Source organism: Pochonia chlamydosporia (assembly GCF_001653235.2).
Source record: "Pochonia chlamydosporia 170 chromosome Unknown PCv3seq00025, whole genome shotgun sequence".
Taxonomy (NCBI): Eukaryota; Fungi; Ascomycota; class Sordariomycetes; order Hypocreales; family Clavicipitaceae; genus Pochonia; species Pochonia chlamydosporia.
Genome location: NW_019154060.1, coordinates 68,794 through 83,480, shown reverse-complemented (window position 1 = coordinate 83,480; position 14,687 = coordinate 68,794). Strand labels below are relative to the sequence as shown.

Genomic DNA, 14,687 nt, shown 5'->3' with positions numbered 1-14,687 from the left:
ATATTAAAGCCACTAATTGAATTCGAATCGAGACTAATGTACTATGCATAGAGGAGCGCGACAGTGGGAACGCGCAGTATAACTGCGTTGATAATAATCATGGCCAGGACGATCCTTAAACATCGCTGGCTGCTAACAACCAGATGGAGACGGGAATATAAAAACAACAGATTGCCCGGTAACCATTGAGACCGAACCAATGGCTATGAGAGCGATGCACAGAGCTTGTGGCTCGGATTGTACAATGTGCAGTAGCAGATTTCCAATGGAATATGGTGCGATGTCATTTGTAGCAACAACAAAGCTCCAAAAATAAAAGCCTTTCCTTGTCCTAAATGCTGTGAGGATGGTACAGTTGAGCTCTATGACAGCGCACAGGGAGATACCCCACTGAAAACCCTCGATCACCAGATCCGGCGCATCACCCGAAAATCCCTTAAGGCGCATCCAATGGCCACTCTCAAAACTTCTCACAATCCATAGGATCCCCATATACTCCACCGCGCCATCCGCCTGGGATCATAATGCAAACGGTTCAACATTCCCTCTTCCTAAAATTGGAGATGCTGCAGCCCGATCTAAAGATTGCTAGTTTCAGTGGTTGAAAGACGAGTCAGCTGACGTCGGAGCTATATCGTGGTTGTACAAACATAGCAATTGTTGCAATTAAGAAAGCAGGGTTCGAATGAGAGGCGCTGTAATGGATGTTTTTCTTTCTTTCATTGTCCGAAGGGCGTCAGGAACTGCCGTGGCCTCGTAACACTCATCAACCGAACTATTTATGTCGGATAAAACTGCCTCTGTTGATAGAACAAGCAAAACTTGGTGTAAATGCTGGCTGTCATGACGTCGGCTATGGGAACTGAGAATAGCCGGAAAAAGCAATTATTTGCTTCGGACGGAAGGAAGTGTTTTGATACTAAAAGGAGAGCTGCAGACAGAGTCTGCAAGCTCGAACAACAAGAATACTAATTTTGAGAAGAAGCTTAGTTAACAATGAGTCTCATAACGTGACAATTTAGACAGTCACTAGTAAAACATGTCAATAGGTCCCCAATTAATATGTTTATTACTTTCAAATTTTTGTAACTATCTTGTATGAGTCGCGGTAGGTAGCACATAATTTGTTGGTAATAGAGGACATGCGAAGGGCGAATTTCCGTCCCTGGTGGACATGTTTGTCCCTGGCGTGCGGAGTTTTAAAGCCCGATTTAGAACTTAAGGGGCGCAGAAAGAGTAGGGCTAACGACTGGGCCAGACGGGGCAGTGGCCGCCTTCCTGGCTGCCGCTAAGGCCTTTCCATTCTCCTTAAGCTGCTTTTTCTTATCCTCTGGGAGACCCTGGCGGATGGTCTTGAACTTCGCGAAGGCATCCTCCTCCTTCTGCTTAAGGTCCTGGGGAATGGCGTCGTCGGCGGCTTTCTCGGCGGCCTTCATATCTTGCCTGGCCTGGTCAAGCTCGGGTGAGATGGCCTTTCGCTCCTCTTTGAGCTTCTGGACCGCGGGGTTATCTGGTGCCTCATTCTGGCGCCTGTCCAGTTCCACCAAAGCCTCGGCTCGGCTGGGAACGTCAGGCCCGGCGAGGATGTTGACTCCACGGCGGTCATGATGAATTGACGCCGCCAATGCGGACGCGCTTACTAGTTCACGGGCGTGTCAGCAGGCGATTAAATTATGCGGGGAAAAAAAAGCAGGGTCATCTCAAAATCATACGAGCAAAAAGAGCCAAGTTGTTGATGCGAACCATTGTGAAGGATGTTAGGGGTTGTTGACAGTAGAATTGCTTGTTGTTATTGTTTTGGATTGAGAGTATAGACCAGCTATACTTGATTGATGTTCAGAGCTTAAGAGAAGAAGTTGTTAAGATAGATAATGTACTGATGATGCTGAATTGAGAGAGAATGGGTGGGATGCTTAGGGTATTTGTATTCCATGGCGGTCAATGGCTGCTCTTGATATCGGGTCTGCGTGGTAAACCTGACCCAGCGGGAATTCTCTGCGGGTATTTCGTTTTCTGTCTGAGTGTTTTGGATGATTAGGACCGTTACAAGTTTGGTATCATGAACGACCTCGCCTTGCTTGGATGGCTGAGTCGTTTCGCGTGGTTTAAGGAAGCCGGAAAGTCTAAAACGAGAGATCTAAAACAAGTGAAGTAGACACTCCTTGGCCTTCCCGAGTTCTTTGTAGCGCGAACAGCGCGACCCCGCCGAAACCTTCATCTCTGGGAAAATTGAAACAGCGCCATTTAATGTTGATCTTCAAGCGTGTCTCAAGCTGTAGGGCTTGACAACCAGGATATCTTGACATTTGGCCGGCCGTTGATTATTCGTTTTTGCTGGATCTGACCCGTTCCACTCTACTTTATACAGCTCCGCCTCACCCACAGCCAGCTCTTGACTCGAATCTTGGCCTTCACGGAACAGTTTTAGTTTAATCTTTTGCCCCTCGTACACAGTGCCTACGCTGTGTATCAGCACTTCACCGTTATTATTCAATAATTCAACCCCAGAGCTGCCCAAGTAAACAGCTTTATCCCACACTTGATTCGAGTGAGAAAGTTGATCTTGGCAGGGTTCTCTAGCGGAAGAATCGACTCAATCTGCTTGTGACGCTGAGTCAAGGTTGTGGCATGTGGCTTATTTCCTTATGGAAGGCGTCCTATTGAGCGTTGATGCACCCATAGGAGGTTGGTGCCTGGTTTTGCAATGAATTAGACATTACGAGTTGAACATTATCGAAACGAGCTCCGCTACGAATAATAGAGCTGCTTGTATTGTGGCATATATTTGAGCGACACGCCTGAGCTACGAGAGACCAGGTGGCGTTGGCATCTACTTCATCAATTATGTCGGCGAGAACAAGTACTCTGCCAATGTCATGATCTACCGAAGACCGAATGCCTTTGGAGAAGACGAAATCGATGAGATGGCAGAGACGAATGGGGAGACTGAGAAGAATGGTACGTCCAACAGCACCAATGATCACGCCAAGTCAGATGTCCGTGCTGCGCAAGGTATCTGGCTAGCGAGAGTACGGCGGGAAGATTGTGAGAACCTGATCAAGTATACCGTACTCAAGGGCAAGCAGATCAAGCCGGAGAGCCAACTACGAGGTGGTTTTGACAGAATGGAGGGATTAACAGCTGGTCATGAGCGAACCATGACTGGATGAAACGCCGACCAAGTTTCACAACGACTCGGGGTGTCAACGGACATCTAATAATACCATTTTCAGTCATTACAGAATAATACAACACGGAATCTTCGGATAAAAATGCAACTAAATAACAGGATTTACAACACAAGAAACTTCAATATATTGACTACAAAAAGCAATTATGTTGAGGGACTATCGGATGTAACTAGAAGGAAAATCTCGGCAGCTACTTTTCACTAAATTGCAAGACAGCCATAAAAGGAAGGAAGATTCCATCTAGTTATGTAGAAAACCAAGGACCAAAAAATCCACTGTCCAAAGATATCTAGCTCGTAACTTGATACGGGGAATAGGACCGTTGCAGAAATGGGAGAGAAGATGTCATTATAGACACCAAGACAGCGTTACATAGAGGATAATATGACCCTTTGCATAATTCCCTCAAACCAAAGGAGTAGTCACGGCTTACAATCTCACGAGAGTCATCCAACAGACCTGATGATGCTTATAGTAGTTGCATGCGTGCGAAACGTATCCACAAATCACGAACTCATCGGTCACACAACAGCCCCATCCTAATCACCAATTCACGAGACAAACCAAGCAGCATTAATCGGCACATCCAACATCCGTACAACTTCCAAACGATAAATTTCGCCCACATCTATCGTATGGTGGACTGCAAGGGATGAAGCACACCACCATAGAGCCAAATAAGATGAAACGGGAACCCGTTCCTGTCAAGAAGCCAACTCACTTGATCGTTGATGACCCGCATAGCAACGCTTTGAGCGCGTAAATTAGTAAGTGTTGATTTCAAAATGGGGCCTTTGGTAGTGGCAATGTTGAAGCTGCCCACTCGACTACCGTTTCTGATTATCGAAACAACGTCGCTTTGCTTGACTCGCATGGATATTGTCACACTTCATCGACTCGTTTGCATAACTGGACGACGATGGGCAGAAGATCCCCTGTGAATCGGGCAACGAGAGACTCTTGATTTTCTACAAAAAAGAGTGGAATATACGAAATTATATACTTTATTGGAATACTGCTGCTTCGCAGCAGTATACGATTTCCTATTGCCACTTTGCCACACTCGCATGTTTGCTTGACTGAGGCAGCATTTATTTGCAATAGCATATTGTGCTTCCTTTGAATGAGCGACCTGATCTTGACAAGTCCCGTGCCCCTTGACACTGTCGTGGCCCCAGAATTTCGCTGCGGGATGAGCGAGAAGCTTGTAACTATGTGATCAAAAAGCCTTCGAGATAGGAGGGAAGACATAGCGGGTATACGAAGGTAAGAGAAACTGAAACTGCGCTTTAATAACCTCTTTTGCACTTTTGAAGGTAAAGCCAGAGACGTAGCAAGTATTGTCTTGTCATAGTATGGCTATACTAAAAGTAGAACAATCATCGTTTTATAACCAGTCCAAGGCTGCGCCATAGTGCTTTAAATGCACGCAGCTCCCTTGTCGATCGGCATTTGCGCGACACTCGTGAGCATGCCTGCAGCATCTAAAGTACTAAGTTACTCCAGTTCTCTAGTCCACATCTCAATTAGTGGCCCGTTACGCCGTCATTTCCTCTCAGCTAGAGGCCCGGCCATTGCGCGCCGTAGACCTCAGGCTACGTTAAACAGACTGGGTCATCGGACTCAGCCACGTACAAGCATATGTTCCAGTCCATATTTATAGAATAACACTGTTTTAGCAATTCACGCCATGACTCGGAGGTGATGCTCCTGCGCGACTGAAGCTCATTGATGGCAGTAATTACTAGAAACTGCGAGGGTGCGCATAACACGAAGAGTGGAGATGAGCTTCATGGTGTGGATTCGTGGAATGGGATAGTGCACAAAGATATCTAGGAGTGATGAAGATATACAGTCGATTGCTAAGAAGTCTGTTGAGCTAAGAGGCAGAAACTTGGAGGACCAGTTGAGGTTTATGTAGCTGGCTCTGAGTATAATTTCGTCGCTAGATACGGTTGGTATTAGAGTCCGTTTCCAGTGCACAACTGTGGAAGCCGTCATGGTGTCGGACAAGGCTGCCTCTGTTGATTGAACAAGCAGACTTGGAGTAATTGCTGGATGACATAAAATCATAGATATCAGGAGACGAGAGGCTGGCCAGGCACCTGAAATTTTATCAAGGCTGGTAGTTAGGCTGCTGAACTCAGATAAATGACGTGAATCCCTCTGGCAAAAGAAGGAAGACAGAAATGGACAACAACAATTTTCACCAAAAAAGCCTGCCTGTGTTCGGCAACGTAAATTGACGTAGCTAATTATGAGTCTCATAACGTGGCATCACCATGACAAGCGGACTGATACTGCGCACCAAAACCGGGAACATGCAACGGGGTCTTAGTCTGTCCTGTTAAGAAAAATTTATCTGTCTAACTAGAATTGATCATGACATGGCAATTAATTCGAAGTTCCTTTCCCTGCGCTGCAGGTTCGTTGATCACCATTGATCGTGTATGTCCTGGACCAATTCAAGACTCATGTTCCTCCTCGCCAATTTGTGTGCCTGTTTCCGTTCCTGTGGGGTTACCAACCAGGATTCAACTACTGCACAGGTTGTAAACGGCTGGTAAGGCGAGTATGCCACCTTGCCCGGAGAATACAGAGCTGTGTTGTGCCTTGGCGTGTAGACTTTCGATCCTTGCTTCCATGCGTCTCGAATCTCCTCTGTTGGTCGCGTGGATAGTGATGATGAGACGTCGACATCATTAATATTTTTTCTGCTTAGCCTGAACACCGACACGAGAGATAGAACGATTGACTGAGCTTGTTCTTTAAGTTTCAACTTTCTCGAGCTGGCGGACGAGTTCTTGGTCGGCGAGGCTATTTGTGCTGCGGGATCTTGCGTATTGAGCATGTTGACCCCCATAATTCGACTTGGCTTAGAAGATTATTATCTTTTTGGTTCCTTAAATTCCGAGGTTGTCTGGATTCCGACACGTTGCCAGACGTCACATTCCCTCGAGCGGCGCGATTGTCGGATAACCGCCTCTGTTGATAGAACAAGCAAACTTGGAGCAATTGCTAGATGTCATAAAATCATAGATATCAGGAGATGAGAGGCTGGCCAACCACCTGGAAATTTATCAGAAGGCTGGTAGTTGTGCTTCTGAACTCAGATAAATGACGTGAATCCCTCTGGCAAGAGAAGGACAACGAGAAAGAATAACAAGAATAATGATTTTGAAAACGAGCTTAGTTAACAATGAGTCTCATAACGTGACAACTATCTCACTCGTCTTCGCAGACTAGGTGCAATGGCCTCTCAAGGGCTGTGCCTATATAAGCTTCCGAAATAAAAACACGAAGAGCTGAATTCAATGGCGAACGAATTGACAGGATGTTGGCACTTAACTAATAGTTATGAGCCGTTTGATTAATTCGTCTTTTTCCACAGGCGGAGGGTGTGGGCGTAAAACAGCAGAACGTTAGCGATTTATGCTGCCGACTTGAACATTCAATCTAAAACAGTAGTCTGGCTTAAGAATTCGTTACAATGAAGGATTGGCCTGATTCAAGCGAGCTCGGTTGAAACCAGCAACGATGATGCGACGGCCAGCGGCGTAGAACATGATGCAGGCTACATCATGCAGCATCGCCTACCGGTTGCAGATAAAGTTCCACTTGTCAAACCTCCAGTCTTGTACCTGGAAGAAAGGCAGAAAAGACGAGTTCATTTCATACAAATACTATGTCACCCCTTGCATCTTAGAGCAGTGGTGCAAGCGGTAGAATAGATCTGTCACAATCCTGTCTTCCGTGATGCTCTGCGACTTATGAACCGTAATGGCGTAGCATACGATCAGGGGAAACTGAGTGCGAGTGCAAAGTGTGGCTCCAACGAGGAAGTCCCTGTCTACTGGCAGAATCAGAACGATCTTCCTGCCATCCGCGGTGGTCAGGAACGCCGGTCCAGAGTATTTGTCAAACTCCATCATGATTACACACGGTTGGTCTCGGATGGGGTCAGCCCCAGGTGCCCAGCCAATGTCGTACACTGTGCCACGAGCGCCGTTGCAGAGGCCAACTTGTTGCCAGAGGTTGCACGTCAACATCAGACGGGCGCCAATGCATACAGGGACCTGTTTCGCAAGGTTACCCGCCTTGTCGTCCGGAGCAGCAGCCGCACCGGGGCCGACGTTCTTAGCCTTGACCTGAATGACTGGCCGGCCGAGACGGTCAAGGTGGTAATGATTATATTCGTACACCCGGTCTTTCGTGGCGTATACCCGCAAGGCGTCGGCGAAACTGGCGACCTCTTGATCGTCTAGCTTTGCCTGCACGCGGCCAGAGAGAAGTTTCCAGGACTCTAAAGATAGTTGGAGCAGCCGCAGTTCACCGAGAGCCTTGCGAAAGGCCGCCTGGTCATCGCCGCACTGCCGCTGAACAATGCTCAGGAAGACAGTCTTATCAAAGCGCATATACGCGTTCCTTCCCTTGATCTCTATTCCCTGCACCTCTTTGTCGTAGTAAAGCGGTTTCTGCAGAACAGGAGGAAGCTGAAAAAAGTCGCCCACCAAAAGGATATTGAGTCCACCAAAGAACTCCTCGTTCCTATGCGGAAACGCCTCGCGGAGACGGTCGTCGATCCAGGATAGCTGGCGCAGTCCCAGCATGCTTTTCTCGGCGATAATCAGGTATTGAATATCCTTCAGCTTCTTCTGGAGCTCGGCCTTGTCGATGGTGGAGAGCGGCCTAAAGTCCTTGTTGATCGGGAGGTGAAGCAGCGAGTGCAAAGTGGTGCCTGATATCTGATTCCCCGCGACGCCCGTCGGTGCGGCACGCCAGACAGGTGTCCTTCTCCCGCAAGTCGCGGCCTGGAGATGCGCCGAGAGCAGGTTGATGAGATATGACTTACCCGTGCCACCGCCACCATCCACATGGAGTAACAGCTGGGAAGGTTCCTGATTCAGAAAGTGGTCCATCACCGTATCGTACACTAGGCGCTGCTCTCGATTTAAGGAACCGCGGGCTTCCAAGGGCTGATGATCCACATCAAGGTCAAGGGGGTTTCCCGCTTTGCGTTGCTTCCAGTAGTTGCCGGTGAGAATACCATCATCGGTATACCGTCCAACGTGAGGAGTCCAGTCATAATTCACGTCGATATCTCGCCGGCCAAGTACGTCGATGTCTTCTTCCTCCAGCGGTCAGTCTGGCAGCATGCGAGCCAGTTCATGCCAGTCTTCCTCTGCGATGGGCTCTTCATGCGCCTCCTGCTCAAACTCATCGTCCTCTGCCTGGAGCTCGCTTGTTCCCACCTCCCCATAATGGTCGTCCTCATGGAAATGGTGTCGCTGCCGGCAGCACTGGTACGCTTCAACAAAGGACTCAAACCACTGCCCGTCCACAGCAAGCAAACCCTCCGGTGAGCGATGCGGATGGGCCATCATCAACTTGACACGGCAGAAGTCATGAAACTGGGCTGAAGCTTCCAGAGGTCTGTAGCGAGGAAAGTAGGACAGAACCCTCTTCTTCGCGTTCGCACCGAGTCTCCTCCACGTCTTGAGATTGTACGATTGCAAATACTCGAGATAAGTAATACTCTCATGCTGGTCATTTCTCTGCAGATATTTCCGGTAGCTGCCCACAGCCTCACTCACGTCATCGTCGACACGGTACGACCGCACATGCTGCTCCAACGGGCGGCAGTCGACGTACACAACCATCCGAGTCCCTTCCTGCAGAGGGATGTTGAGCAGCAAGTGGGAAATTTCCTGCGCTGAGTAATCTCTCTCGGCAATCAACTTATTCATAAGACGAGAGGAGAAGGACAATAAGGGTTGATGGTGTGCCGTGTGCGGCAAAACCTGGTCTGCAAGCTTACAGTAAGGCTCGGTCTTCTTCTCCGATTTGCTGCAATACTTGGCAGCGTATGTAATGACTGCTTGTAAGCTGGTGCATGGAGATACGTCAATGTTGGCCAGCCATCCCAGAATGATGGCAGGGTTGAAGTGGTTCATGAGGTTGTCGTTGCGGGCCGCCTCGAAGATGTAGTACGACTTGCCTTCCTTCCTGATGACCGCGGCCAGTTCCCGCAAGGCACGGGGAAAGTCAAAACGGCACTCCCTTTCGGGATTCGACTCGTTGGCCGCCTCAATATCGGCAGCAGCTCCTTCCATGTCCCTGGCCAGGTCACCGCTTCCTTTTCTGACACGCAAGCAATACGTGGTATTGCACCCGTGGCGCTGACAGCGGTTGACAATTTGCGAGAGCCGCAGGAATGTCATCTCCACGCCCAGCGGATCTACGCTCAGCGGATTACCCTCCCCCTGAGGCACAGTTCTACGGGGTTCCGGGTTCACGGCCGTGATGTGGAAGCCCCACGTGCGTGCAAATATGTCACGAGCAGCTTCGTCCTCCATGTCGGCGGCCGGGCTCTCCGGCATCCAGTACAGACCGTGATTGTGCGGGCTACCACGCCCTTGCCATTTATACCGATCCCAGTAATCCGTGACGTTGAACTTCTTACGCAACACGATATCTCGAAAGAAGCAGTATCGGCGGTAGAAGTGGAAAGCAGCAATGTGAGGGTTCTGACGCAATAGGTGTCGTGACAATGCCATCCTTCCCGGCTCGGACGCTCGCAGCCATTCTCCATATCGGGGCATGTGTTGGTAGAGGCTCCGCCAGTGCAAGTCGGCCGGGCTAAATGTAATAAATGCGCCAGGGCAGCCCAGGCTGTAGGCATACGCTTCGAGGTCCTGCCTCTTTCTGTTCCAAAAGGGTCGCGTACCGCGAATCGACACCGCATGCCTTGTGATCGAGTTGACCAGCACCTGCGCCTCGGGATCCTCGCTGTGTTCGAGTGCCTGAATAAGCTGGTCTCGCGTGAGCGGTTCTCGAGTGCCATCATGTTGCTTCACAAAGAATTTCGACCGCGCCGGTGCTTGGGACCGCATCAGGGTGTTGAATGCCACAAAACGGAAGGTCGGATGCCGTGCAAAACGCCCGTCGTGCCACCGCATCGCGTGCTCGATGTAATCCTTGTACTCAATCGACCGCAAGCGAGGCTCCACAAAGTCGGCTCTGCCGTCTGGAAAGAGGCCGGGGAATGCGAAGGAGAGCAGGGCATGAGAGCGATTGAACTCATTGATCGGTGTGTGCCGTATATGCGGGAGCCGCAGCTCGTGCTGCGTCCGCCCCTGGGTGCCTGTGGCAAGAGGAAGCCTTGCATTCGCTTCTGGTTCGCCAGCGAGAATAGACCGCAGGGCATCGAGCTCTGTGTCCTTGGCCAACAGGTCAGGCACAGCAGCCGCGTCCTCTAGATCAGGCTCTGCCTCCTGATGCTCCTCCGGTCCCACATCGGCAGCTTCCACCTGACTTTGCGGGATGGCGTCCACCACATTGCCGTCCTCGGGCAGTTGGCTCAGTCGCTCATCGTCGATGACGATGCATCGATAGCCGGGATGATGATGGCGGAGGTAGTTAAGCCATATCATAACCGCTTGGCGGCGCACACGAAACTGGCGGGTAAATTGCCGGCTGAGATTGGCGTGTGAAGACGTGTTGGCAGGACGCAGCAACACCGTGTTCAACTCCGGGGGCAAGAGCGGGAGCTGGTTGTACACCAAGCCAACTTCGCGAAGAAAGTGAACGACATGCCCTCGATACTTGTACTGCTGCCCTCGCACCAGCATGATGTTCACGTGGACGTGGACGCGAGCAATCAATGATTCCTCTGTAGGCGTGAGCTCGGGCAATCGGGCCGGTACCGGGCCAAAGTCAAGTTGATTTTCGGCAGAGAAGAAATGAGGCTCGTCGGGGGCACGCTTTTCATCCTTCCGATAGTAACGCGAGCAAATACCGTCATAATCTATTTCCATCTGAAACCAACACTCGCGGCATCGGCTGCAGTATTCCATCTGGTCATTGTCAAGTTTAGTCCAGAACTCGCGCAGGGTGGTTTTATCACGGTCGGTCAAGGCGCAAGCATCGAGGTCGCCATTCCACACCGAATCTTGTGCATGGAAGACCGCCAATTCTTCCGGTGGAATTATCACTGGACTCCGAAGACGTCGTTGCGGTTTCGACGATCGTGTTCCTGATTCCCTCCGAGACCTTCTTGGCCGGCCCCCTGTTCCTGGAGCGGGACCACGGCGGCCTCGCCTTAACTTTGCGGACGGCTGCAGCGGCCGACGGCGAAGAGGGCTTCTATCCACAGAATCATTGTCCCTGTCACCGTCCTCGTCTTCCTCACCCGGTTCGGAATCCGGCTCGATCCCCAATTGCTCGAGATACCTGCGTGGTCGAGCGGGCGAGAGAAGTATGTTGGCATAGTCCTCGGCGTCAATGTGGGACTCTGAGAACTAGGCCCCGTCGTCTCTGTCCTTAGATATCATGCCCCCACCTTGAAACCTAGGAGTCCGTAGTCCATCATGGTTCGCATCTATTTTTCATGGTCAGTCGGAAGAACCTACTGCCAGCCGCAGCACAGTGGTAGATACCTTCTCCAGCAACTTCCGAACCTGGAGAGTTGCCCAGCTGAGCTGCGGTGGGCGTCAGTGATACAGTTTCCCCTACACGGCGTCGCGAACGATGGTCGCGCTGGATAGCGGCCAGTTTGACCCTCGCCCAGGCTGTGGAAGGGTTATCTTGCGAGTCCTTCCCCCCTTTGCGGTATCTAGTTGCCAAGTAAGCGTGATCCACACTGGTTGTGCTGCTTCGGATAGTAGCTGGATCAGACAGTGGGACCATCCGATGGCTCGTTCGCTGTGCGGGGAGTGAGGGAGCCAGTGTCCGGAAGAGCCCTGAGCTTCGTTGGGTCGGCGGCAATGGCGTTCCAAGCTCTACACGCGGCTGGCTAATCGAGGATTCAAATAACGTCCTCGCTGTATGACATTGCCGTGACCCCTCCGACGATGTAGGCTGGGTTCCGGATCTGTCATTTGGAGGCGATAGACCGGCATCTTCTTCAGTTCTCTTCAGAGCAGGCTTGTCAGCAATCAATATTGATTGATAAGGCTAGCATTGATATTGATATCGAGGATTTACCCAATATTGATATTGATATTGATAATTATTGATAAGAAGCCAGTGATTTTCGCCTCCATCACGATAGTGTTGCAGCAGTCCAGGTATTCATTAGTATCATTACTGTGACGAGTCGTCACCGCCGACGATGTCAATTTCATTGCCGCCAGTCTCTGAAAAGCTAATTACCTCATCATCTTCGCCAGTTAGTACATGCAGAACTCGAATAAGATCATTCTTATTCCAATTCCCTAAAAGCTCTGTCATCTCCACAATCCAAGCGCCTAGCCTTGCCCTATCCCAAGAGATTGTACGTCTAACACCTGAAAAGACACGTTCTGCCTCGTCTGACATTGGCGGGATAGAGAGAATGTCAATAGCCATTTTGTGGAGACGAGGGTACTCCAATCTCTGTTCTTCTTTACACCACCATTGTAAAGGGGAGCAGGTAATCTTATGTGGCGACGATGTAACGAACTTCTCAAATTCATCCTCACCGTCATCCTCAGTAACATCAAGCTCTTGCGCAAGCTTGTCAAACTCTGAGAGCTCATGGCTGCCGTTCGCCCCCCGGTTTGCATTTTCTTGAAGTGGCAGATCTTTGTACTTTGCCCAGACCTCCCTCGCTGCTCTGAGGGCTGGCCCACACCAAGATGGATCCCAATGAAGGTCAATATACTTTTTTCGGCGCATAGGGTGGAGGAGGAGAGCAGTAGTGTAGGCGGGAGCTTCGTCAGAACATTTGTAATACTTGTCAAGTACGTACCAGCCCATATTGATGGAGTTGACTATATGGGAGTTATGGGCGTACTTGGCCTGTATTATCTATTAGCAACATACTAATGAGTTAATACTTGTTACAGCGTACCTTCGCTTGCTCGTAATGCTTAAACAGTACATCCATCGTCCAGAGTGCCTGATCAAGAGATGACCATTTTGACTCTTGAATAAGCGTCGCTTGAGAGAAGGGCTGTAAGAACTCCAGAGTAATTTTAAGAGTCTCCCAATCTTGAGGCGAGAGAACTGCTGGTCCAAGTTCTTTATGATGGTTTTGACAGAAGATCATCAACTTTGCTTGCTTCTCAACCGCTGTTTTAATGAGATTAAACCATGAATTCCATCGGGTGACATTATCAATGCCTAACGTTTTGCCGGCTAATGTCTCCCATTCATCTGAAAGGATCGATGAGGAGCGAATGAAGACGGCGATAGTATGGAGATTACTGAGTGCACTGATTGACTGCCATCCAGCCTCATCACCCAGTCGTTTCTTCTTGCCTTTCTTACCTTGCTTTTCTCGAAGTTGTTCTTGTAATGCCTCTACAATGGTGAGGTCTGCCTCTTCCTTTGCAGCCTCGATAGCAGCTTCGAGTGCTTCGACAGTGCTTGCAAAAAGAAAGGCTTCAAGAGAGAGATTGATGATGTGACCACAACAACGAATACGGCGCTTCTTCCCATCAAATTCAATTCCCAGTTTGATAAGCTCTCTTCCAATGGCCGCAACACAAGTGTCATTACTTGAAGCATTATCCCCAACAATATATCCAGTATTTTCGGCAATCTCATAAGCTTTGATCGCATCAAGAATGTGGGCTGCCATTGTCTCACCACTATGTGAAAAGCGGCACTGTGGAAGTGCCAACAGCGCCTTTCGAAGAACGTACTCATTATCAACGAATTGTGCGCAAATGCCGAGGAATGATTTGCGGTTTGGTGATTTCCAGAGATCGATACTATAGTGAATTTGAGACCTAGCATTTTGGAGCCGGCTCTTGACGGTTCCATAATGCTTGCGGAAGCTGCGCTCAATATGGATTGGGATGCTTGAATGTGATTCGACAAGGAGGCTTTCGACTTCTGGGTTAATAGACATGAGGAGTGCTTGATATTCAGCCCATTCAACACAATTAAATGCCATCCGGCGGCGAGTAATGAGCTGGATCTGTGCTTCATAAAAAGCGTCCCTGTCAATAGCGTTGCGGAGCTTCTCTCTCAACTCGAAACTGTCCCTTTCCGCTAGCTTCTGTGTAGCATTTTGAAACGAGATATCGAGGGCTAATTGGCGTGGTTTCTTGCCCTTTGGCTCTGCAACCTCAATGTATATTTGATGCTTGTTCGCAAGATGGCCACGTGCATTTGTCGTAATCGCAGTAGACCACCTTCCATTGCAAATTTTGCAGTACATTAATGACTGTCCATCCTTTCCTCTCTTGTCTTCGTCCTCTTGTGGCTTTCGAAAGTGGTCCCAGACGTCCTCAGCACGTCTTTTTCTTTGTTTTAAGATGATGTCTTCTCGAGCACGGTCAGGTTTGGGAGGACGGCTGTTGAGGAAGGAGAATGCATTAGGAGTAGGTGTCTGTGGAGTGGAGGGCGTGGAGGAAGAGGGGCTTCTTATAGACCGATTGGAGAAATTTCCAGAAGCCATAGCAAAAGCTTGAAGTAATTATGGTGATTGAGGAACACGATAGGAGACTCAAGGCAGAACTTCAGACGCGCCAGGAAAGACGCGAAAAACGCGAGTTCGCGGTGTCA

At 49.6% G+C, this 14,687-nt stretch overlaps 6 protein-coding genes across 6 annotated transcripts; 1 reads left to right on the top strand and 5 right to left on the bottom strand.

Moving 5' to 3' along the window:
* Nucleotides 1–132: 132 nt before the first annotated feature.
* Nucleotides 133–492, bottom strand: VFPPC_18567 (hypothetical protein; the record flags this gene model as incomplete). The annotated part of the gene is made up of 1 exon (XM_018290015.2): nt 133–492. One exon carries the CDS (start codon nt 490–492, stop codon nt 133–135), a length of 360 nt encoding a protein of 119 aa, XP_018135785.2.
* A 719-nt stretch (nt 493–1,211) lies between these two features.
* VFPPC_14994 (hypothetical protein) lies at nt 1,212–1,746 on the bottom strand (the record flags this gene model as incomplete). The annotated part of the gene is made up of 2 exons (XM_018292767.2): nt 1,212–1,639; nt 1,713–1,746. The coding sequence occupies 2 exons, from the start codon at nt 1,744–1,746 to the stop codon at nt 1,212–1,214; spliced, it is 462 nt and encodes a 153-aa protein (XP_018136006.2).
* Nucleotides 1,747–1,843: 97 nt separating this feature from the next.
* Nucleotides 1,844–2,306, bottom strand: VFPPC_18568 (hypothetical protein; the record flags this gene model as incomplete). The annotated part of the gene is made up of 2 exons (XM_022430158.1): nt 1,844–2,123; nt 2,188–2,306. The coding sequence occupies 2 exons, from the start codon at nt 2,304–2,306 to the stop codon at nt 1,844–1,846; spliced, it is 399 nt and encodes a 132-aa protein (XP_022284854.1).
* A 339-nt stretch (nt 2,307–2,645) lies between these two features.
* On the top strand, nt 2,646–3,170 carry VFPPC_11990 (sucrase/ferredoxin-like domain-containing protein; the record flags this gene model as incomplete). The annotated part of the gene is made up of 2 exons (XM_018294859.2): nt 2,646–2,685; nt 2,818–3,170. 2 exons carry the CDS (start codon nt 2,646–2,648, stop codon nt 3,168–3,170), a joined length of 393 nt encoding a protein of 130 aa, XP_018136005.2.
* A 2,455-nt stretch (nt 3,171–5,625) lies between these two features.
* Nucleotides 5,626–6,054, bottom strand: VFPPC_11989 (hypothetical protein; the record flags this gene model as incomplete). The annotated part of the gene is made up of 1 exon (XM_018290013.1): nt 5,626–6,054. One exon carries the CDS (start codon nt 6,052–6,054, stop codon nt 5,626–5,628), a length of 429 nt encoding a protein of 142 aa, XP_018135782.1.
* An 820-nt stretch (nt 6,055–6,874) lies between these two features.
* Nucleotides 6,875–14,580, bottom strand: VFPPC_14993 (ATP-dependent DNA helicase PIF1; the record flags this gene model as incomplete). Its single annotated transcript, XM_022428946.1, has 5 exons — nt 6,875–8,323; nt 8,444–11,484; nt 11,603–12,116; nt 12,345–12,971; nt 13,024–14,580. The coding sequence occupies 5 exons, from the start codon at nt 14,578–14,580 to the stop codon at nt 6,875–6,877; spliced, it is 7,188 nt and encodes a 2,395-aa protein (XP_022283878.1).
* Between the last annotated feature and the right edge of the window lie 107 nt (nt 14,581–14,687).